Here is a 24,752-nt window from a genome sequence, read left to right as displayed (position 1 = left end):
TTGTTTACATAGAAATGTGCATCAAAAATCTCCCTGATTTTTTATATTCTCCCACTACCATTCTATTTCTGTGCTTTCCTTTGTTAGAAAGTTACAGAAGTTAGTTGTATCTCCAACACTTGGACTCGTCAGGGACATACTATATGTTCATTAAATATTTGTCGAGTAAATGCATGTACCCACCCTTCTATATATGCATTCATCTCCTCATCTGCTTTTCACCTTTTGAAAAGTGTTTGGACTCTTCTTTGAGTTAACTGTTTTCTCTTGAAATTTTCTTGTCTTTGTGAGTTTATTTTTTTCATGAAGAACATGTGTCCAACCTGTGAACAGTACTATAGGTGTTGTTCTAGACTGCATATTATATTCTTTTCTCTGCATATTATATTCTTTTTTCCCCTTTTCTTTTTTCCGCATACTATATTCTTTTTTTTCCTTTTCCCACATACTAAATTCTTTTTTTCTTTTTCTGCATAGTATATTCCTTTTTTTCTATTTTCCGGTATATTCTTTTTAAAAAAATCATTTTATTGGGGGTTCAGACAACTCTTATCACAGTCCATACATACATCAATTGTGTCAAGCACATCTGTACATTCTTTGCCCTCATCGTTCTCAAAGCATTTGCTCTCCACTTAAGCCCATTGCATATTATTTTCTTGAGATACAGTAATGAAAATGAAAAAAGAGAAAAGAAATTCTGGCTCTCATGGTATTTTCTAAATTAACTTACATTATTTTAAGTGTCTTAAATGAATTTTTAAAGTTTGTAGTCACAGTTAAAGGATTTATAGCTGTAGCAGTTGGTAGGTGAAAATGTTCTTTAGAAGCTTCTATAGTTGGAATTGTTTAGTATTTTCTTAGCTAACAAAAGCTTAACATTTAAGAATAACCTTCAGTATGTCTATAAAAATATAGATAGGTTTTCATAAATAAAGCTTTCATGAATAGGTTGATGTTTTTGTTTTGCAAATTTAACTTTTGAAAATATTTTTTACTATAAATTTAGGTATAGTAATGATAAGAATGCATAAATTTCAGTACCATCATTTATTATTCTTGAATTCTGCAATGAACTGTGTTTGGGATTGATATTCACTGGTAGGGTTTGGTTACATTAAAGGACTGTTGACGAATATACAAAGTTTTAAAAAAATCGATAAAGTAATATACTTTTAAATACAACATGAAAAGCCAATTGTTGCCAAATATTATTAGATATATTGCTAGTTTTTGGTGATTAAAATCAGTACTTATTTTTTACCAAAGTTTGTGTGGACAGAAAAGGTCTGCTTATGTTTTTTCTAGTTATTTCTGCCTATTTACTTTGGAAATTTCTGGTATATTTCTATTCATTTCCTTGATGAGAAGAAATGTATTAAACTGGGTCATGCAGAAAATGCACAGATATTTTTTAATCATTAGTTTATGTATCCTTAAAAATACTTTAAATATTTATGTTTCTCTATGGTTTCTCTAAGGGAAAGATGTTGATATTTAGGAGAAAAACATTAGAATTCATTGTTCAGCTTGCATTTGAAGAAAGTATGGAATTAATTTGTGGTTCATATTTTGGTCAGAAAATAAGGTCATATTTCTACATTAGCATTCTGAACAGTTGATATCTATCCAACAAAAATCATGCCAAATTAAATGTAGCATTTTTGTAATAATGTTGAAAATTGTTCCTGTAATGTTCCAGTCCTTTTAATCAATTAATTGCTTTTTGTCTACAATAATTGTAGACAGCTGAAGGGTGATCATGTTTAAAACCACTTTTGTTTAAGTATTTTAGATTAAATAATTCTTTTAAATAATTTTTTCAAAATTGTGCATATTAATACTAAAAACATGCAAGAAATAAAGACTTCTATTAGATAATTAAATTTAAAAAATACAAAAATTCTATCAAAATATTGGAATAATTAGTTGGTTCTCAATATACAGAAGTTATCATTCCTAATGTTGTAACTTTTTAGTTCAGTAGTTGTTACTTGAGACCTGCATGCATATTTCCTTTTTGAGATGTGATCTCTGTACCTTTAAGTTGGTGGAATCATGCCATTTTACAAGAATAAGGGACACTTTATGACAATCACAGCCAGAGTACATTTTTTAGTACATTAAAAAAATAATTTTATTGAGGGCTCGTACAATTCTTAACAGAATCCATACATCCATCCATTGTGTTAAGCACATTTTATATTTGTTGCCATCATCAGTCTCAAAACATTTGCTTTCTAGTTCAGCCCTTGATATCAGCTCCTTGTTTTCCCCCTCCATTTCCGCTCCCCCTCCCTCATAAACCCTTGATTATTTATAAATTATTTTGTTTTGTCTTATCTTACACTGTCCGACGTCTCCTTTCACCCACTTTTCTGTTGCACATTCCCCAGGGAGGGGGTTATATGTAGATCCCTTTAATCGGTTTCTCCTTTCCACCCCACCTTCCCACCACCCTCCTGGCTTCATCATTTTCACCACTGGTCCTCAAGGGATTATCCATCTTGGATTTCCTGTGTTTCCCGTTTCTGTCTGTACCAGTGTACACCCTCTGATCTAACTAGATTTGTAAGGTATAATTGATATCATGATAGTGGGGGGAGGAAGCATTTAAGAAATGTAGGAAAGTTGTATGTTTCATCATTGCTACCCTGCACCCTGACTGGCTCGTCTCTTCCCTACGACCATTCTGTAAGGGGGTGTCCAGTTGCCTACAGATGGGCTTTGGGTCTCCACTCAGCACTCACCCTCATTTACACTGATAGGATTTTTTGTTCTTTGATGCCTGATACCTGATCCCTTCGACACCTCGTGGTTACACAGGCTGGTGTGCTTCTTCATGTGGGCTTTGTTGCTTCTGAGCTAGATGGCCACTTGTTTACTTTCAAGCCTTTAAGACTCCAGACGCTATATCTTTTGATAGCCAGGCACCATCAGCTTTCTTCACCACATTTGCTTATGCACACATTTGTCTTCAGCGATCGTGTCAGGAAGGTGTGTATCTCGGAATGCCAATTTAATAGAACAATGTTCTTGCATTGAGTAAGTACTTGAGTGGAGGTCCAATGTCAACCTGCTGCCTTAATACTAAACCTATAAATATATACACCTAGATCTAGTTCCCCACCATCCTATATAAATATATTTACATATATACATGCCATTATTTAGACCTCTATGAATGCCTTTTGCCTCCTAGTTCTTTCCTCTAATTCCTTTTACTTTCTTCTTGCCCCACTATCATGCTCAGCCTTCATTTGGGTTTCAGTAATTTCTCTCAGTTACATTGCCGATGCTGAATCCCTACCAGGTCTCTCACACCCTCATTGGCACTAATTCTGGATCACTTGTTGCTAACTTGTCTCTGGGTTGGTCAACACCACCTCCTTTCCCCTGTCTCCCCATCTCCTAAGTCCCCCCAAAACTATCTGACCTGTTCTTTTCTCCTCCTGACTCTTCATCCCGCTTATAGTATCTAGATAGATCTACAAAGATAATATTATAAACCAAAGAACAAGGCATAGCAAGACAAAGCGACAATAATGACACAATAATGACAAATAAAAAGTAAACCAATGACCGAGAAAATAATAAATTAATTAAAAAAATTGAAAAAGAAAGAAAAACCTGTCAATAGATCAAGGTCTGATTTTTGACATCTAGGCTTGTCCTCCAGTCAAGTCCGATGGGGTGGTACGATCAGGCTCCCGAGTTTACCCTTTGCACTCTCTCTGGAGCTCCCAGCTCTGGTCCCCTCCTTCCCGCCCCCACTGCTCTGCCACAGGCTTTTAGTGTTTTAGTGTTTAGTGTTTTGCCTTGGTGTTGGGCCAATCCCGACACTTTCTCCAGTGTTGTCCCCATAGGACCTTGGGTCAGAGCACAGACATGTCCTTTTCCCCCTAGCTGCAGCTTCAGTACTGTCCTATAAAATAACTTATTCTGGGATTTAGTACATTGTTAATAAGCAAACTTTGTTTTGAAATAATACTGGATTTATAGAAAAATTGTGGTTATCAGAGACTTCATGTATATGAAGTGTCACCCAGTTTTCCCTAAACATCTTATGCTGGATACCTCCTACTGTACATTTGCCAAAACTAAGGAGCCAAGGGTGATTGACTCATTACTGTTAACTACAGCCAAACTTTAAATGAATTTTATATCCTTTTTCTAAGATCCAATGTAGGATTCCCCATTACATTCAGAAAAGTGTCATTTAATAGGAGTTTTAAAGAGCGGGGTTAATAAATGATAACTAACACAAGAGCATGGATATTGATCATGCTTGTGGCATGAGTCGATGAACTTGAGTTATGAGGCATGTTTCTGTAATGAAAGCCAGAGACCCTGCTTCCTGAGGGGATTGCTGTGTGCCCCTGCGTTGATTCTGCCTCATAGGAACTCCGGAGTAGAGCTGCCCAGTAAGATTTCCTCGGCTGTAAACTGTATGTGGGAATAGTTTGGCTAGGTCTTTTCTCCCATAGAACGCTGGTGAGTTCAAACCAGCCACCTTAGGTTATCAACCAAGCTACTAACCCCTGTGCCCCCACTGTGGCGCATCTCGTAAGAGTGCGAACATGGCAAAATTGTTGAATCTGTTTGTGTTTCTGGTCTATTTTGTCTTTTTACTTGAAATGGAAGTTATTAACGTGGTTGAATATATCAGAGGAAAGCTAAATGTAAGCTTCCTGGAAGAATAGAACTGTTGAATTACAGCAGGACGGTTAGCGCTATGCTGCTCTCACTTCTGGAGCATAGTTTTCTTTCAGAAGAAGAAAGTAAGTGAAAACAAGGTGGTATTTTAAGTGTCTGTGTGAGTTTTGCATACTCAATTTTATTTTTCTTCAAATTGCACATAGCCTGTTATAGCTGGGTTGTTTTTGGCACATATTTTTCTGCTTAATAATAATAAATGCCTCCAGTCTGGCAGTTGGGCTTATTTTCATTAATTTATCATCATAATTAAAGTATATTATCATTTGTTGCTAATTTTGCATTACTATGCTTATTGTATTGTTTTTTAGCTCACTGAAATGCAAGCTGAGAGTAGTTATTACAGCCCACAGAAAGTAAAATCTAAGGAAGTACTGTGTTGGGAACAAGAAGGAACTACAGTTGAGGTAATCTTTAAATCTCCATGCACGTGTGAGACACACACACACACACACACACACACACACACACACACATCTCTAAACGGGCCTTACAGGTTAGTGTTTAATAAATGCAGTATTCTAATAAATAACATGTTTACAGTTTTATATCTATTTTAGTAGTCCATATTGGTTGAATATTATTTTATCAAGTATTTTACTGTAGGCAACATTTATTCTTTCATTTAAAAAAATGTAATCTGTACACTTGGTGTGTGTATGTTTATGAACATTCTTGAATTGCTAATCCTTGAGGACATGAAAGTTTGAGAACATAAGGTGAGACTCTTTGCTCTAATGAAGTCTGTGCATGAGGGAAAGGCCAAATCTTAAAAGATGTTGGACTAATTCAGAAATGGAAGGCCTATTACAGTGTATTGCATTTGAGTTCTTCATCCTAATGTGCTTCGTTCCCTCCTCCAGGCCCTTATGATGGGAGAGCCTTTCTTTGATTGCCAGATTGGTTTTGTTGGCTGCAGAGCCATGTGCCTTAAAGCCATTATGGGTGTTAAGGATTTTGAAGAAAATATGAGTAGAAGTGCAACAGTAAGTAAGAGTCTTGTTTTTGGAAGGGTAACTGAGTGGAAGTGATGCATCTCTATAAGTGAAACGTCACATTTCCCCCTTTTAGGATACATGTATGTTAATAGGCTTCCTGAAATCTTTAACTGTGTGAAATGTGTTAGACTATATTTATCTTGGGCGTAGGAGAGGAGCTTGCCTGTTTTTCCCTATATTAAGTTGTAGCGCTCAGGGAAATATGGAAAGTTGGTAGCTTTTGACATCTGAAAAGTTAGTTTTAGATACTTTCTGGTTGTTTCTCTTCTTGTTTATAACAGCCTGTTTGAGTTCATTTTAACCATCCAACCTTAAGTTGGGTAGTGATTTGTATTGACTTTTGAATATGTGTTAAACCCCATTCAACCCCCAATGCCCCCCCCCCAATTTCATTAAAAAAAAAACTCACCAAGATTTTATTTTCTGTAACAGTGTAATGAGTTTTTTCACTTGTTAATTTTTTGCATTTGTTTTCAGGAAGCTTGTTTCTTCATTTGTGGTGAAGATTTGAGTACAAAAGGTTTCACATACCTTACCAATTCGTTGTTTGATTACCGAAGCCCAGAAAATAATGGCACACGTGCAGAATTTATCTTAGATGCAGCTCACCATAAGGTCAGAGAATCATATACTTTTGCTCCATTTACAATCTACATTATAGATGGACCTGTTTGAATACTTATCTTTCCTCTCAAAAAATGTCTTCTGAATGCTAAGTTTCAGTGTGAATACTTCGAATACCTTTGGTGTAGCTTCTTTGTTTAGAAAACTTTGAGATGTGTGTAGTGAGTCTCTACTTTTTATATAGTATGCAACTACAATTTATCACTCTTCTACCTTTGAACTTTTCATGAAGAAACATACAGAATCCTATTAATATTGGTTATTTGGGGGATGTGGGCTTGATGGTAAGAGATATGTGTAAGTTAATTTTTATTTGTATTTCCTAGTATCATTTGATTTTTTAATGTGGGGTAATCACATATGTCTTTTTGGAATAAAGTAAAATATTCCAAAAGGATTACTGAAAATTAATGGACTAGAAGAATCATTTGCTTCTAAATACATTTTGTAGTAATATTTAATTTAATTTAATTTAGTAACATTTAACTTAAAGTTGGAACAATTTAACGTTAACCTGCCTAATTAATCTATGTTTTGAATAGTTTAGTATACCATAGGTTTTTGAACTGTTTTATGTAAGGGTGCTAAATTATTTTAGGATAAAATATATTGGAAGCTTTAGTGTATTAGATAGATTTGTGATGGTAATAAAGGTAAAAAGTTTGTTATCTACTTCATTTAGTTTATCAACAAAACATTGATGAAGTGGTCAAAATGTGTAGTAGATACAGATGTTCCTTTGTGTGGTTGATAGTACAGGTAAAGTTACCTGTGTTAGATGTGAATTCTTAGATAATTTCTTGTGTTTTTGTTAATTATTTGAATTAATATGCATTGTGCTTAAGAATATATGACTGATTTTTGACCTGTGAGATTTAACCTCAAAATTATCTTTCATAGTCCGTGTTTGTTCTGTTTGCATTGGCAGGAGACATATACTGAGGTAGCTGGAATGCAGAGGTTTGGGGCTTTTTACATGGATTACTTGTATACAGTGGAAAACACGACCGGCATAGGTACTGGCTCTTGTATGTTTACCTTTTCCTGCACAACAGACGCAAAAAGTTATTTGGAGTCAGTTGCTTCTTAATTGGTTGTACATTATTACATTAATTTATCTTCTGGTACTGTTCAGTAGTTTAAATTCAATGTCATGGTATGATTTTCTTAGATTCTAGACATTTTTAATTTTTGGAAACTCAATGTATGGCTACCATGAGTAGCTATACACAAGACGGAACAGTATTTTGTTTAATTAACTAGAATTCTTATACGTACCAAAGATTAAAATTTCAATATAGACAGTTTCTAGGTTATGAATGTTCAATTTATGGTTAACTCCTAAAACAAAACAGACAAACAAACAAAACCCAAAACTCACTGCCTTAGAGTCTATTCCAACTTGTAACTACTTTTAATTCAGGGCTTCGAGCCAGTCTGTCACGGCTGGCAAAAGGAAGAAAGAAAAGATCAAGGTTTATATAATTTGGGTGATTCGTTGTAACAAGAATGGGAAAACTTGTGGGTCCAAGCCCTGGAAAGCGAGATTTGGGAGAGGCCTTGGGAGCCCTTTTCATAGCCAGATGTGAGGGTTGGATTGATGGCAGGGCTGTTGAGAGCCATACGATCCAAAGTGATGTCTGTGGCTGCCACTTGTGAGGGGCCCTCGCCTTCTTTGAGCAGGGTGTGTCAATCTGTGAATCCCCGCTTTGATGTTTGCTAAATTTGCTCTCACTTTGAAATGATTGAGCCAACCCTAATAAATTCTTCATCACTATCACCTTCGAATGCAACTTTTAAATTACTGAAAGGCTTTGCACTTTTTCTTTAACTAAAGGCTAAATAAAAGCCCTAGCTACTTGATCCGATTGACCTGCAAATTCGTAAAGACAAAGTTAGGAACAGACCCAATTTGTATCTCAGGGATTACCTTAACATCCACCTTCCTATTACATTATATTATCAAATAGAATCAATGTTTCCTTTTTTTGTACTAAGTACATTTTAGGGTTTACATAGATCTTTATTTTTTAATGTTTGATTTAAATAAAAAGTAGAAATAACTTCTACAGATTATAGCCCCAAATCTTCTTTCATTATTATATTCATATTTTAATATGCTAGCAAGTGGCCCACCGTGGGTAACACTGCTTTTATTTGAAACACAGTGGGTTGGCTAGCTCCTAGCGTCACAACACCACATAAGCCAGCGGACAGCGGACAACGGGCTCAGAAGTAGTAATGCTTGTGAGGATAGTACAGAACCGGACAGTGTTGGGTTCTGTTGTACTTAGAGCCTTATGAGTGTCATCAGACTCAATGAAACCTAACAACAACTGCATGTTAAATATTGTATTATAAATAGATAGAAGTTAAGATAAAAAAGACTTCATGGAGCAGTTGTTATTGAAGGATTAGTAAATTATGCTAAATGAATATAGAAAGAACACTAATTTTCAGCCTTATTTTTGATTTATATTTGACTTTTAAATGTTAATATTCTCAGTGATTAATACCTAGAATCATGTTTTCTCTTAATTGTCTCTTGAGATAATCTCACGCTTTCTTATGGCTTTGAATCAGCTTATTTAAGGGAGTTTCAACAAGTAGATGGGGATATTCCATCATCTTTTCATTTCATTTTTTCCATGAACTTTTTTAAGCCTCCTCATATGCTGAAGGTCCCTAGGTGAAACAAGGGACTTACATTTGATTTGGCTTCTCACCTAGAGGATGGCCATTTAGACTTACCAGGAAGCAGTTTGCTTCTGGGAAAATCATAGCCCAGAAAGTCCTGTAGAGCATTTCTTAGTAACATGGGTTTACTATGAATTGGAAATGACTCGATGGCAGTGGGTTTTGTTTGATTGTATGTTAGTGATATCTATGCTTACATGTTAGCCCAAACCCTTTAAGGTTCAGAATTAAATAGTCAGTACATACTTGAGAAGTAAAATACAGCTTTATCCAAAGTGTTTCTTTCCAATCCACATAGAATTGTTGACTATAAATCAATTAGATATTATAGAATGGATTACTAAGAATGAACAGTTTGCTTTTATTATATTTCTTATAATAACATGAACCATGCTCCCCCAATAAAAATCTTATTGTATAGAGAAAATTACAAATCAACAGGATCGTTCATCCAGATAATTGAGAATTGGTTTTAGAGAATTCAGTTACAAGTTAAAGACATTAAAATACATGGTTGGTATATCTAAGTAATACATAAAATATTAATATGAAATCTGACTTCTTCTAGGTTCTGCAATTCAACAAGACTTTTCTTCAGGGAAAAGTGAGGATTTGGGAATAGTTCAGGAGAAGTCTATCAAAAATCTTGTCATAGGTCCTCTTGATTTTCGCCTCGATAGCAGTGCAGTTCATAGGATTTTGAAAATGATGGTTTGTGCCTTGGAACATGAATATGAACCATATAGCAGACTCAAACCAGGTTTGTTTTGGGTTAAAATTTGAATCTTGCTAGTAGATGTGAATGATTACATAATCCAGTTTCTTTCATTTTCGACAACTTACTATTATATTTTGCCCATCTGTAATGCCTTTTTATGTATTCTTTTAGTAATTTAAACAAAGTTATGTTGTTACTAGGTCCATTGAGTTGGTTCCGACCCATAGTGAATCCATGTACAAGAGAAAGGCACTGCTGTATTGGTCTTGTGCTGCTCCCTTCACCATGTCCTGTGCTTGAGCTCATTGTTACACCCATCTTACAAGGGTCTCCCCTTTTGCCTTGCCCTCTACATTATCAAGCATGATGGCCTTCTCCAGGGACTGTTCTCTCCTCACCAAATGTCCACAGTGTGAAAGATGAGATCTGGCCATCCTTGCCTCTCAAGAGCTCTCTGTTCATATTACTTCTAAGACAGATAGGTTTGCTTATGAAGCAGTCCGTGGTGCTTTCAGTATTCTTCGCCAGTATAACACTTTAAATGCATTAATTCTTTTTTGGTCTTTCTTATTCAGTGTCCAACTCTCACATGCATCTAAGGCAATTGAAAATACCGTGGCTTTGGTCAGGTGCACCTGAGTCCTCAAAGTAATATCTTTGCTTTTCAGTATCCTAAAGAGGTCTTGTGCAACAGATTTACCCAATGCAGCCTGTTTTTTGAGCTCTTGACTGCTGCTTCCATGAGAATCGATTGTGGATCCAAGCCAGACAAAATCCTCGACAACGTCAACCTTTTCTGCAGTTTTCATATTGTCACCGGTTGGTCCAGTGTGAGGATTTTGGTCTTCTTTGTAAATCTTTGTGGGGCAGGCAAACAGGAAACTAATTGGATACGGGTTTAGGCATTGATAAGTACTATGAGGAAAAACTGAAAGAGTGTGCCAGAAGTGAGGAAGGGTGGAAACCATTTGATTTAGGTTACGAAGTGGTGTTTGAAGAATTTTTAAATGAACCCACCCTTGATGAGTCTATAGGAGTGAGCCTTCCGTCAGCTCTCTGAAAAGTTTTAGCTAGGTAGGGAGACTGCTTCCAGACATTTTTGTAGACCCAAATTTCTCTTGTTGTGTTAGTCTGCAACTTTGTAAGATCGCTTATATTTCATCTGCATGGTCTGTATAGGCTCATTGACATGTTTAATTTGATGGGAAATGGTCAGTGTGCAGTTTTATTTTAAAGCCATTGCTGTGTCGCCTATTAACCTTGACATAACTCCCTGGCTGCAGGATATGATGAAAAATGCTGTCTCTTGAAGGAGCCCAGATATTTAGTTGAAATTCAGAGGGTTTTATTACTAAGGGAAAGAAGAGGCGAATGCTTTCTCCAGGATGATGGTCAGTCTCTGCTCCACTGGACTCATACTGTATTTTTGGAATCAACTCATTGCCACCCTGTAGATCCCACCCACAGTGGCAGTGGCCCTAGAGCAGCGGTACTCATCCTGTGAGTTGTGAACCATTTGGGGGTCGAATGACCCTTTCACAGGAGTCGCCTGATTCATAACAGTAAAATTACTGTGATGAAGTAGCAAGGAAAATAATTTTATGGTTGGGGGGTGACCAGGACACAGGGAACTGTGTTAAAGTGGTCACGGCATTAGGAAGGTTGAGAACCACTGCCCTAGAGGATAGAGTTGAATTGCCCTGCTTCCAGGGGTTTCTTAGGTTGTACATCTTTATAGGAACATGAAGCCTCATCTTTCTCCTGTGAAGCAGCTGGTGGGTTTGAACCCCTGACCATTCAGTTAGCAGCCTGATGTCTAACCCCATATGCCATCAGCATTCTTTGTTTATAGAATAAAGAACAATATGAAATGCATTCATCATTACTTGAAGTGGTTCATTATCTCAAAAATGATGCATATGAAGAGTCAGCTGGCCGACTCTACTTTCACCCGAAGATGGTTCTCACCTTGCTTGGTAGTTTGTAGCCCATGAAAAGGACTGAGGACGCTGAAACCTGTCAGTTATAAATATATCTTACTGCCATCGAGTTGATGCTGACTCATGGTGACCTGACAGGACAGGGTGGAACCGCTCTTGTGGGTTACTGAGACTAATTCTGTACAGGAGTAGAAAATCTTGCCTTTCTCCCAGGGAATGGCTGGTGGCTTTGAACTGATAACCTGTGGTTAGCAGTCCAACATGTAACCACTGTGCTACCAGGGCTCCTTATGGAAGCCATGAAAAAAGAAAAAAGTAATCATTAAATTGTGCTCATAAAAATCTTAAGAATCATTTGAGTGATATTTAGTTCTAACTCATTGTAAAACTGAACAGGTGAGTGGGGGCCCTCTCTTTTGTATGCCCAGGCAATTTGTCATACACCTTTCCCTGTGGATCAGCTTTCACACTTTAGTTTTCCCATTAAAGGACATGAAAAACACTGTGAGTTCCTTTAATGTGAACATTTTAGAACTAATGTTAACTTCCTCTAGGATATCTTTGTCTTTTCCTATTACAGTATCCCCCCCCCCCCCGATTTATGCTAATAAGCAGATTTCCCTGGGCCTATATTCTTCTGTCGGGGTAGTGCAACGGCAGTATTTTCACTGCTGGTTCCACGTATGTGCAATTCAAATGTCACATCAGCTATCTTATTTTTTGTTTCTTTACTGCACTTGGCCAATTCTTGACTTTGATTTCCATTTTTTGGGGGATATATGTCATGTGAATTTATCATGAAATATTGATGCAACCCAGTGACATGTTTTGTTACCTGTGCATGGATTTAAGTAACAGATGCATAGTAACTAATCTCTTGACACGTTTTAAAAGATGGTCAATTATGATAATACTAGTTTTTCACTTAGTGATTTACAGACTGAAAGACTAGCAGCAAAGCCTATGCTGTATGCAATAACATTTTATGTGCTGGGTTAACTGCAATTTGAATCATGTTGCTTATGCATTGGCATTTTTAACCTAAACCAGGACTATTGAAATTTGTGTCTATCAGAACCTTGTAAGTTGGCGACTACCTTACATTTGTATGCCAACATTTTAATATAAGTGATGGGTTTGCATATGTTTCCTATGTACTATGTGGGTTATATGCATAGATGTATTATTACCCATGTGCGTTCTATGTGGGGAAAAAGGTGTATACACATGATTTCTGTGTAGCAGGAGTTCTGCACTTTTAGCTTTTTAATATAGTGGAGTGTACATATGGGAAAGTACATAAAACTAGGTACTTAAAACTAAGTACATAAAACCAAGCCTAATTCTGTTAATTGCACAAGCTTAACCATGTGCATATCACTAATTGACTAAGAAGTAGAACAATAACAGATTCAAGAAATCTCCTTTGGCCTTCATTTTCACTACCTGACCTTAATGGTAACCAATATTCTCATAGCATAGATTTGATTTAATTTTGCTTATATTCTTATCTATTTTAATGGAATTACAGTATGCACTCTTTTTTTAGGCTCCAGTTCACTTTATTTTTATGAAATTCACTTCTATTTTATAGTTATAGATAATTCCCCTTTCTAAAAGCATTCTGTTGTGTGAATAGATCTGCTTTTCCATTCTATAGTTGATGAACATATTTAGTGTCGTTGTTTCTTAAGGCTGCAGCAACCAAGTACCAGCAACTGGGTGGCATGAGACCACCGAGATATGTGTTCTCCAGGTTCTGAAAGCTAGAAATGCAGGCATCTTCTGAAGGATCAAGGGAAGAATCCTTGTCTATTGTTAGCATTGTTGGCAATCCTCATTGCTGGGAATTATTATTACCTCATTGTTACTATTCCCGGTTTCACAGTGAACCTCCCAGTTTCTGCATCCTTCACACGATTGCCTTCCCTCTGGGTGTATATCTGTGTTTTCATGATTGGGGCTGCTGTTTAAAAGGCCAGCAGTTTGAAACCACCAGCCCCTGTGTGGGAAAAAGAGTTTTCTATTCCTGTAAACAGTCAGTCTCGGAAACAGTCAGTTGGACTCTGTCTTATAGGGTTCCCGTGAGCTGATACGGACTTGATGACAGTGAGCTGTTTTTTGTTTTTTTTTTTTAGTTTCTAAGTACATTGGTTGTTAACTTAAGGACCCATTGTTAGTCCAATAAAGGACCCGTGGCGGTGCGGTGGTCTGCTAACAGAAAAGTGGGTGGTTCAAACTCACCAGCTACTCTCTAGAATAAGTTGTGGCAGATGTTAATTTTGGAAGTCCCACAATGCAGTTAGTTCTGCTCTCTCCTAAAGGATTGCTCTGAATTGATCTCAGGTCAGTGGCAATGGGTAGATATAGGCTATCCATCTGTTTCCAAATAATATCACATTCAAATGGCATAACCTTTTGATTAGTACTTTAACAGACTTTTCTGGGGGCCACTGTTCAACTCACAAGCAGTGGTTTTTAGGATTTGGCTATTAGGACAGAGATTTTAGCGACCTTCTAGGATGTCTTTTGGTAAGCATGTTTGCGTTGTCTGTTAGTATCTAAGCATGGAATTACTAGGTCAGAAGAAGAATATATGTTCATCTTTATTAAATATTTTGAAACAGTTTTTCCAAGTTGTTGGACCATTTGCACTTCTTAACACTAGTGTGGAGGCATTTTAGTTCTCATCTGGGGTCAAGCAAACTCCTGTGTGTCAAATCTGCCCTAGTGCCTGTTTTTGCAGTTCATTAACCAAAATTGGTTTTTGCAGCACCCACAGAAAAGAATCTTATTTTGTGACATATGAACATTATATGGAAATTTAATATTTATTTCTGTGAATATAATTTTATTGGAACATAACCATGCTCATTGGTTTAATTGTGGTCAGTGGCTGCTTTTGTGCTTAAATAACAGATGCAAGTCATTTTGACTCACAGAACCTAAAATATTTTCTGTTTTAGTCTTTACAAAAAAGGTTTCTGCCCTCTGCTCCAAATGCTTGGCAACATGTAGTGTTTTCAGTCCATTCAAGTGTTTTTTGACCCATTTTCCTTTTTGTTTGTCTCTTCCTTAATTTTTTGAGGGTGTTTTTAAAACTGTGTGTATGTGTGTGTGTGTGTGTGTGTGTGTGTACACCTTTTGTGAAGATAGCTGTGTCTATATATCTGTCTATTGCAAATATTTTCTCCCAGTTTGTGATTTTTCTCTCTTCACAAGTACCAATAAGATTTTGATCAAGACAATAGGTTACTCTTTTAAAGAATGAAATGAGTGTCTTAAAGATGTCTTAAAACAAAGAATCTATTTCTTCTTTTATTGCAAAGTCTTGTTATATGTACACATTCTACAATAGTGTAATTTCATTTTCTTAAAAGTAACTTTTGCAAGTGCTTCATTGTTCGCAAAAAAATGAATTTGACCTTTAATTGTGGGAACAATTAATTTTTATGTTCTTTAATTGAATTGTTAAAAATGACATCATGAAATATTTATTTTTATATCAGATATTAAAGATGAAAATGAAACTTTACTGAATCCTGAAGAAGTGGCATCTCTTGAGCAATATCTTCCTACTCGATTTACAAGTGTTACTCTTCTCAAGTGTACCTGCACAGTATACATGGCTGAATTCAACTTGCTAGGCCATTTGCTACCTGTCCTTATGGGAGAAAAGGTATCTTTTGAGATCTGCTATCCCTGTCTCCCTCTATGTGCATTATTTGTTTTTCTTGTGGTCCTGTCAGAGGCTAATGGTGACATAAAAGAATAACTGCTTCTATAGTTGTCCTTGATGAAGTAAAACAATTATGACGGCCAATTCTTAGACAGTCATTTTAAATCTCTATAAAGTTCTTAAAAAAATAAACTTTGGTGAAGGGTTGTACGAAGAAAAGCTGCCGAGCACAGACAGAAGAGGCAGCAGCTATACTCATGGGGCCATCTGTCAGGAACCCCGGAGGGGCTGTGGCGTGAATAAGCAGAGGGCTACTGATCATGGGGTCAGTGCTGCCAGTCCACTAACTGCTCACAGGGGAGAATGAGTCTGTTTGCTCTTCAAAAGATGGACAGTCTCAGAAATCCAGTGTGGAGTCTCCATGAGCCAAAATTGACCCATGGGCACTGGATTTGGACAACATTCAAGACAATCATACTTTTAAGCCTTGCTTTCTAGACACAACAAGCTCAGATAGATTCAGAGTAAATTTACAAGAGCAAGATCAGTAATGGATTTGGCCCATCATCCCCTGTTTCCACAGGACACCAAAACCAAAGGGGGCTAATGACTTGCCACCATGTCTATTGAGGACGTGTGGTTGGTGAGGATCGAGTTCCACATTGTAGCTGAACAGTTTTCTAGCCTGCCGTTGGGCTATGAGAAGATGGGGTGGAAAACTGCACTTCACTTCAAAAAGGCAAACTAATGAGACATTGCCCATGGTCTCTCCCCTTGTGTGGATTCCAGCTCATAGAGATCCTTTGGCACAGAACTGAGCTACTTTCTAGCATTTCTAATGCTGTAAATATTTTTAAAAATTATTTTTATTTGTTTTTTTGGATTAATATATAAAATCATTTCATAGTTTAATCATGTCCAGTAGAATTGTATATTTCTACCCCAATCAGTTCCAAACATTCATTTTTTGTATGGACCCTTGGCGTCATCACCCATTCACAACCCCCTCCCCTCTCCTCAAAACCCGTATTCCACCTGCTGACTCCATGGCTTCATCAGTCCTGGTTTTTATACACCAAAAGATAAAAAATGTATACTGCAACTTCAAGAGGGTGACCCCTCCAATGAAAACATTCCTGGGATACCCCCTACTATGTGCGATCAAAAACCAAACAATACAATCCCCAATACGTAAGAATTTGGATTCCAGATCAGGTCTAGCATGCTTCATAGGGGGAATTTGCTGACAAGTTTTAATTGTTCAAGTCAGGCTTAAACCAAGACTGTAAATCTTAACAGGAGTAGAAAAATCGTATATTTTTCGTGCAATATGACTGGTAATGGAACTGGTGACTCATCATTTAGCAGCCCAGTATGTGCCCAGTCAGGGCTCCTTTGTCTCCTGGCAGCCTCCCTCCAGATAGGAAGGCTCCTCTTGATTGAAACCACTTAGCTCTCCTTGTGCTGAGAGTATGACACAATATTTCACCAAAGCTTTAGTTTGCTGAGCGTGAGGATTGCCTGTGCGGTCTTGTAGGTCTGTGTAAGTTGCTGTAGGTTGCTGGCATGGAGCAGTTATCCTATAGTAACTTATTCCTAGCACTGCTCTGAAAATTTATTGACCTAATAACAGGGAAACAGTTTTGAACAGAACTCAGTGATTGTTATTAGTCATCAGGACTTATTCAAGTTTGTTTAAGATCCGTATACAGGGGAGGGAAAAAAGAGGAGTGGTTACCAAGATCTCAATAGAAAGTAAATATCTAGAAAAGAATGATGACCACATGTACAAATATGCTTGATTTTGATGTATGGATTGTTATAAGAGCTGTAAGAGTCCCCCCAAATTATCTTTTCTTCAAAAAATCCATATACAATGTATTGCTTTCAGAGTACACCTTCTTTCTATACATAGAAAAGTCTTTCCTCTTTATTTTTAAAAATTTCTTTACCTTGTTTTAAATTTATTTTGTTATGTTTCTTTTGATATCCATAAAAGGGTGATGACTACAGAGATAAAATATGTTGTGCCTTGAAATAAGCACTTGTGGAAGTTGAGTAGGGAATTATGATATAGTAGCTTCTTATGGTATATCCTCTAATGACCACTCATAATTAGTTACTATATTGTTGAATAGAGAAATCTTTTAGTTAAAATGTCAGTGGAGGAAATTAATGAACCCATATGCCATTATAGCCTATCATTTCTGTTTTGGCTTTCACTCTTTAGCCATTGCTTCCCTTCTTTTATAACTTGTAGCTAATTGCATCTTTATTTTGAGTCTTTTGAATTTAATATATTTCATGACCTAGAGCTTTGCCTGACTTTGCTTCCGATTCCCACCCTGATGTTGAAACGGATATTGGCCTGTCCCTTCTACAGTTGGATAGCATACAAAGTCTCTGTGTGAGGGCAATGAAGCAGAACTAGTATAGGCAGGGGCTCACATCTTTGAAGGAAGAAATGAAGTGCATGAAGCACTTTATAGCCCTGTCTTTTATGTAGTTAAAAGGCTGATCTCTCAGAGCGGGTTTTGGTCAAAAGCAGGTGTGTAAGGGTTTCACCGCATTCTGTCAGACCAATGAGTTTGGTCGTTTCATGTATGGAATTCTGCTCTACCAGGTTCTCTCCCTCTCTATCTAGTACCTTCCTATGGTGAACCCCGTCCGAGTGGTGGTTGTCGGTAGCTGAACACTGTAGTTTCAGGTTACTGGAGGCTGTGGATCATGTGGGTTTTCAGTCTGTGGAGTAGTTGTGGCCTTGACTCTTTAGTTTTCTCACTGTTCTTTGCTCTGGTTGGAAAGAGAACAATAGTTGTAACTTGTGTAGCCTCTCAAACTTTTAAGACCACAGTCACTGTCTACCAGAGAAGGATGTAGAAAATTATCTTCGCAGACTATGTTATGACCATTGACCTAGATGTCCCCTGAGATTATGTTCCCTAGTCTTCAAGCCCAGTATCTCAGTCTTGGGAAATGTGTGCTTATGGCTGAGTGATTTTCATGACTGCTCCCTGCGTGTTCTTTATATTCATGGGTATATTTTTAGCTGTGCAAATAGCTATATAGGAATCCTGTATATGTACACGGGTGTTTTCCCACACACCTTTCCTCCTCTATTCAGCTTATGAAACTACTTATGTAGGCCCGGTGAATTATTGTTTGTTACTGCTGCTGTTACCAGCTTGTGTATCTAACGGTATTTATCACTATTGCCTTTTACTCTTCCATACCTCTCATTGTCTTTCTTTGCCTTGGTTCTGTTGTGTTCACTTCCCCCATCTTCTGTTGTGTTTTTCTCCTTAGCAAATTTAGCATGTGCCCTTCTTGGTGGTCGTGATTTGGGTGTGTTAAGTGCCATCGAATTGGGCCTGACTCATAGCAACTCTGTGCACAACAGAATGAAACACTGCCTGACCCTGCGCCTTCTCCTCCGAATTGTTCCTCTGGTGGAGCCATTAATGCACTGCGTCCCTGAGGTTGAGGACCTTTCTCTTTTCTCTGCCTTTCTACTTTACCGAGGCCCTTCTTCTCCAGGACTGGTCTCTCCTAGCAACGTGTCCAAAGTGTGTAACACAAAATCTCGTCATCCTTGTTTCTAAGGAGCATTCTGGCCATTCTTCTTCCAAGGTAGATTTGCTTGACCTTTTGGCAGTCTGGGATACTTTGCATCCTTCTTCGCTAGCACCACATTGGAAATGCTTTGATCTTTCTTCGGTCTTCCTAGTTAGTGCGTTTTCTCTCTTACTCCCTTCCATATGTGGTTATCATCAAAGAATGTTCCTACATGTAAATCTTGTATTGGCCTTTTCGAACGGTGGTCTCATACAATATTTGACTGTTTGTAGTTGGCTCAGTATATACTGCCCACCAGATTCATTCATGTGGTGAGATGCTCCATGGATTTATCATTATTTTTAATGAACAGCAGCTATTTTTAACAACAAAACCCAAGCCCATTTCTGTTGCTTATGGTTAAGAGTGACCCTACAGAACTTCGTAAAACTGCCCGATGAGGATATTTTTAATGGAAGCAGATTGTTGTGACATCTTTTTCCCATAGAGTGGTTGATGGGTTTGAACCTTTAACCTTTGAATTGGCAGTCAAGTGCTTAACCACTTGTGCCATCAGGACTCCATTATCATCTGCTGTTGCTGTTGAGTCAGGGCTTGAGTCAAGTCTGACCCTCAGCAGCGTGGCACTCTCTCGGTCTGTTCTTGCGTCATCCTCTCAGTCATTCTGCTTGAGCTCGTGGTTGCAGCCACGATGTCAGCTTGCCTCCTGGAGAGTCTTCCGCTTTTCTCTGACCCTCTTCTCTCTTGAACTAAAATGAATTCAATTAAACTCTAGTATCACATTTCACTTACTGTAAAAATGAAAGATGGAGAAACTAAACCATTCTATATATTTTCACTTCAAATTGAAGGCCATCCTCTTCCTCGTTGAGAACCGCAGATGGAAAGGACCCCTCAAGTGAGCGATTGCTAGAACAGGGGAGGATTCTATGACTGCAACGGAGCATTTCCTCTGGAAAGTTTGAGACTTCTTTGTAAGCTCAGGACGGTTCTGTAACTGGGAACGCCAAATGGTATTCTTAAGGACTTTATGAGCCTTCGCTTTCTGAATTAGTAATTGACAGGAGATGGGTCAGAAATGGTTTCTCTCTTGCAAACTGTATTATGAATGTCTTTGATAATGGAGTAGCTCACTTAGTCTCATAGTTAAATATGAATAAAACAAAATATTGATTAATACAAAATACTGGTTCTAGGTTATCTGGCAAGTCTTTCTTTTAAAAAATCATTTAATTGGGGGCTTGTACAACTCTTATCACAATCCATCCATCCATCCATCCATCCATCCATCCATCCATCCATCCATGTGTCAAGCACATTTGTACATTTGTTGCCACTATCATTCTCAAAACATTTTCTTTCTTCTTGAGCCCTTGGTATCAGCTCCTACTTTCCCTCCTACCTCCCCCACACTCCCTCACGAAGCCTTGATATTTTATAAATATATAAAAATTATAAATTATTATTTTTTTCATGTCTTACACTGTCTGATGTCTCCCTTCACCCACTTTTCTGTTGTCCATTCCCTAGAGAGAGGCTTATGTGTATATCATTGTGATCGGTTCCCTCACCTTCCTTTTCCCCTCCTGGTATTGCTTCTTTCATTATTGGTCCTGAGGGGTTTATCTGTCCTGGGTTCCCTGTATTTCCAGCTCTTATCTGTACCACTGTACATCCTCTGGTCTACGTATCTGGCAAGTCTTTTGGGATGATTGAGCTTAAGAAAATACCTTTAAGATACTGAGACAATGATATGATATGATTCTTTTCTTTGGTTTGGGGGGAGGAAGAAAGAGAGGTTTAGCTGAGAGGTGTTAGTGGTATTTTTGCATTATATATACATTCTTCAATCTGTGTCACACTGAACTATATGAGATTTATTTGAAGGGCTTCAAAAAGTTGGTGGAAACAGAATGAAAAGCAAATGAAAGCCTTTTTGTATTTAGCTAAGGCAGGAGAACTCTTAAGAAAGAAAGCCATTATTTCTAGATTGATTTGATGCTCTGAAAATTGTGCAGGTCTACAACTTGCACACGGCGTTGTGCGTTAACTGTGTCTACTCCCTAAATACAAAGTGAGCCCTCTTATTTTCTAGAACTTGAGCAACTTCATGAATGCTACAAACTTCCAGCCTCTTAGGCCTTTACCAGCCATTCAGATATTGGTGGATAAAATTAATCTGGAACACTCTGTGCCCATGTATGCTGAACAATTGGTACATATGGTCAGCAGCCTTACCCAGCCTTCTGATAACCTGCTTCATTATTGCTATGCTCATTGCTACCTTAAGGTAAGGAATGTGAATGTTTGTTAGTGTCTGGTTTTCTTTGGTAGCTTCAAATATGTTAATTTTTTCTACAGTTGTAATTTTTCAGAAATTATACCCCATGAAATGTGATTTAAAATAACTTGGGTATGTTTATCATTATTTCAACACAACAAAAACAAAATATAAATGTACTGATTTTAAAGACATTTCTTCAATTAGTTGCTTTTAGTAGCTTGATGCTTATAAGTTAATGGTAACTATGACTTGAAGGTCTTATATGCCATTGTTGTTGATGATGCTATTTGTAAACAGTGTGAATGAGCACTTTGATATGGATACTTTAAATAAACTTGTTACGTGAGATTTGTTTTATAAAGAATGTTTAACGCATTTGTGTTTTAGCCATTTTCCTCATATTAAATTCTTAGAACAAAAGAAAACATTTCCTTTATTACCTCTAATCATTTGTGTAAAGCGAATTATTAGAAGATTGGCCAAATTCTGCTTCCATTTAAAAATAATAAGTAATGCATTTTAGTAACGGTACTTATAGAATGATAAGGTACAGTGTTGAACTAGGTCTAATTTGGGGCAATACATGAATCTTTCCAAAGTATTCTGATGATCGAGGGCTCTTTCTGTGGCAGCTGTTCAATTCTTTCTACCTTGCAGACACTAGGCATTAGTCGAGAAGGCTGCGCAAGCTAAATGGGCACTGGTAGGCGCAGCAGTCCCTGGGGCCGCACAGGGTAAGTGCTTGGCTGAGAGGCTAGAAAGGCCTCACAGTCAGTTGGCTTCTGAAGATCAGCGCCATTGTTTTACTCTGAAACGTGTGGCCTGCTTTGGGTTAGAATGAACACCAAGGCAACATTTTATATCCTTCTTCAGCTATACTGTAAAGTTTTTTTTAATGTACACACAGATGTATGGAGATGTAAGTCAGTGGTTTTTGACATTCTTGTACTTTCCTATTCACGGAGCTGTGCAACCTCCACTGTCATGCCGGCCAGTTGTATCCCACTCCGGAAAGAAAGCCTTTGCACTTGGGTAGCCCTGGCCATTTCCCCTCCTAGCTCCCAGCTCCCCCACCGGCAACCACGCTTCTACAGTTGTCTCCTTGGCTTTGTCCAATTCTGGCCCTTTCACGTAAATGGAATTGGACCATAAGTGGTGGTCTTTTATGACGTAACATTTTCAGGGTTCATCCCTGTTGTCCCATATTATCAATCAGTATTTGGGTCCTTTTATTAAGATTAGTCCATTGTGTGGGCACAGGTCATTTTGCTTACCCAATTCATCAGTTGTTGGACTTGAATTGTTTCCATGTTTTGACAATTGTCAGTAATATGACTGTGAACGTTAGTGGTCAAGTTTTCATGTGCTCCTATTTTAATTTTAATATGCAGGTTTCCCTGGCTCTCTGAAAGTAATCTTATGGAACCTTTCATAAAGTGAAATGGTAAACATTTATATTAGTTGTATGGAGATTTTATAAAAATCATTTTATTTGGAGCTCATACAACTCCAAAGGATTGTTGTTATTTGACAATTCAGTAATGAATGATTTTTGCATTTTATTTTCACATCATGACTTGACTTTTTAAAAAGAATTAAAAAAAATTTTATTTTCTCTTTTATAATTCTATTGGGTATTCTTACAACTCTTGTTACAAACTGTACATCAATTGTTTCTGGCATATTCGTTACATATATTCCATCATTCTTTTCTAGACATTCACTTTCCATTGAGCCCTTGGGATCAGCTCCTCTTTTTTTAAAGAATTTAAATCATTTTATTGGGGCTCATACAACTCTTATCATAATCCATACATACATCAATTGTGTAAAGCACACTTATACATTTGTTGCCCTCATCATTCTCAAAATTCGCCTTCTGCTTGGGTTCCTGGAATCAGCTCATTTTCCTTTTTTCCCTCCCCCTCCCTCCTTCATGAACCCTTAATAATTTATAAATTATTATTTTATCATATCTTATACTGCCCAGTGTCTCCCTTCACCCACTTTCCTGTTGACCGTCCCCCAGAGAGGAGGTTATATGTAGATCCCTGAGATCGGTTCCCCCTTTCTACACCCCCTTCCCTCCTGGTACCAACACTCTCACTCTTGGTCCTGAGGGGTTCTTCTGTCCTAGAGTCCCTGTGTTTCCAGATCCCATCTGTACCAGTGTGCATCCTTTGGTCTAACCAGGTTTGCAAGGTAGAATTGGGATCATGATAGTTGGGGAATGAGGAAGCGTTTAAGAACTAGAGGAAGGTTGTGAGTTTCATTATTGCTACACTAAACCTTGAGTGACTCATCTCCTCCCATCTACCCCTCTGCAAGGGATGTCCAGCAGTCTGCAGATGGGCATTGGGTCCCCATCATGCGCTCCCTCATTCATGATGATATGAATTCCCCTCCCCCCCGCCTTTGGTGCTTGAAACCTGGTCCTCTTGGCCCTTCATGATCACACATGTTGGTGTGCTGCTTCCATGTGGGCTTTGTTGCTTCCATGCTAGTTGGCCGCTTGTTTACTTTCAAGCCTTTAAGTCCCTAGACACTATATCTCTCGATAGCTGGACACCATCAGCCTTCTTCACTGCACTTACTTATGCACATATTCGTCTTCATCAGCTCCTCTTTTAATCCCTCCCTCCTCCCCAACCCCCACCACTCGTGGCCCCTGGATAGATTGTAGAGTGTTAATTATTTTCAAATCTCACACTGACCGCTGTCTCCCTTCCCCTCTGGTTTCTGTTGTTCTTCCCCTAAAAATAATTTTTTAAGTCATTTAAGTGGGTGTAAAGTGTTAGCGCATTCTGGTTTTGCTTTCTATTTCCCAAATGACTAATGGTGTTGAACTTTTTTAAAAAATGGTGCTTATTAGTTACTTGTGTGTGTTTTGGGAGAAATGTCTATATAAATCATTTGCCCATTTTTCATGGATCTTTTGAAAAAATTGAGAATATGTTACATATTACCAAAGATTTTATTTATTTGAAAGATTGGTGACAGTTTTCATATTGTTAAAATTTGGGTGATTGAAAATTATTTTCTTATGGTTTTATAGTCTTTTTACTTTACTTGGTTTAACTTATTGCAGGCAGAAACTCCCTAACAGAAGAGCTTGACTATCATTAGTATTAATTGACAGTTCCTTTTTATCTTAGGGAACACATGAATAGAGACTGGATTTAGAGGATTTAGAAGTAAGTAGGCGTCAAAAGGATTTACAACCCCATGTTTACAGCTATAATTCTGCAACATAAAAGCATGTTAGAAAGAAAACATCTTCAGGGGACAAGAATGGAGCTATAACACTTCTATAAGAAATGACCACCGAATTGTAGAGTTCAAACTGCCTAGAGATTATTTACCCTCAACCTCTCATTTTACATGTAGGGAAAGGGTCAGCCTACATGTCTGAGAAGGGCAGGTCATTAAGTGATGTCATAAAAAATCATGTATTTCAGTAACCACAATGTCATGCTTCCTTTTATTTGGCTCACACATCAGCTCACAATTTTACCCTTCA

The 24,752-nt window shown here is 37.6% G+C and overlaps 1 protein-coding gene across 3 annotated transcripts in view; it reads left to right on the top strand.

The window, feature by feature from the left end:
- Window positions 1–24,752, top strand: part of VPS13B (vacuolar protein sorting 13 homolog B) — a 731,003-nt gene that overhangs the window by 64,248 nt on the left and 642,003 nt on the right. For all 3 annotated transcript variants that reach the window (XM_075549441.1, XM_075549440.1, XM_075549439.1), the window contains exons 9-15: window positions 5,028–5,123; window positions 5,580–5,702; window positions 6,192–6,329; window positions 7,267–7,354; window positions 9,604–9,795; window positions 15,203–15,372; window positions 21,044–21,238. In XM_075549441.1, the coding sequence (XP_075405556.1) occupies window positions 5,028–5,123; window positions 5,580–5,702; window positions 6,192–6,329; window positions 7,267–7,354; window positions 9,604–9,795; window positions 15,203–15,372; window positions 21,044–21,238 (1,002 nt within the window). The remainder of the gene's footprint in view (window positions 1–5,027; window positions 5,124–5,579; window positions 5,703–6,191; window positions 6,330–7,266; window positions 7,355–9,603; window positions 9,796–15,202; window positions 15,373–21,043; window positions 21,239–24,752) is intronic.

The sequence above is a fragment of the Tenrec ecaudatus genome, chromosome 5 (assembly GCF_050624435.1).
Source record: "Tenrec ecaudatus isolate mTenEca1 chromosome 5, mTenEca1.hap1, whole genome shotgun sequence".
Taxonomy (NCBI): domain Eukaryota; kingdom Metazoa; phylum Chordata; class Mammalia; order Afrosoricida; family Tenrecidae; genus Tenrec; species Tenrec ecaudatus.
The sequence above is the reverse complement of the archived record's forward strand: the minus strand, read 5'-3'. Positions and strand labels throughout refer to the sequence as shown.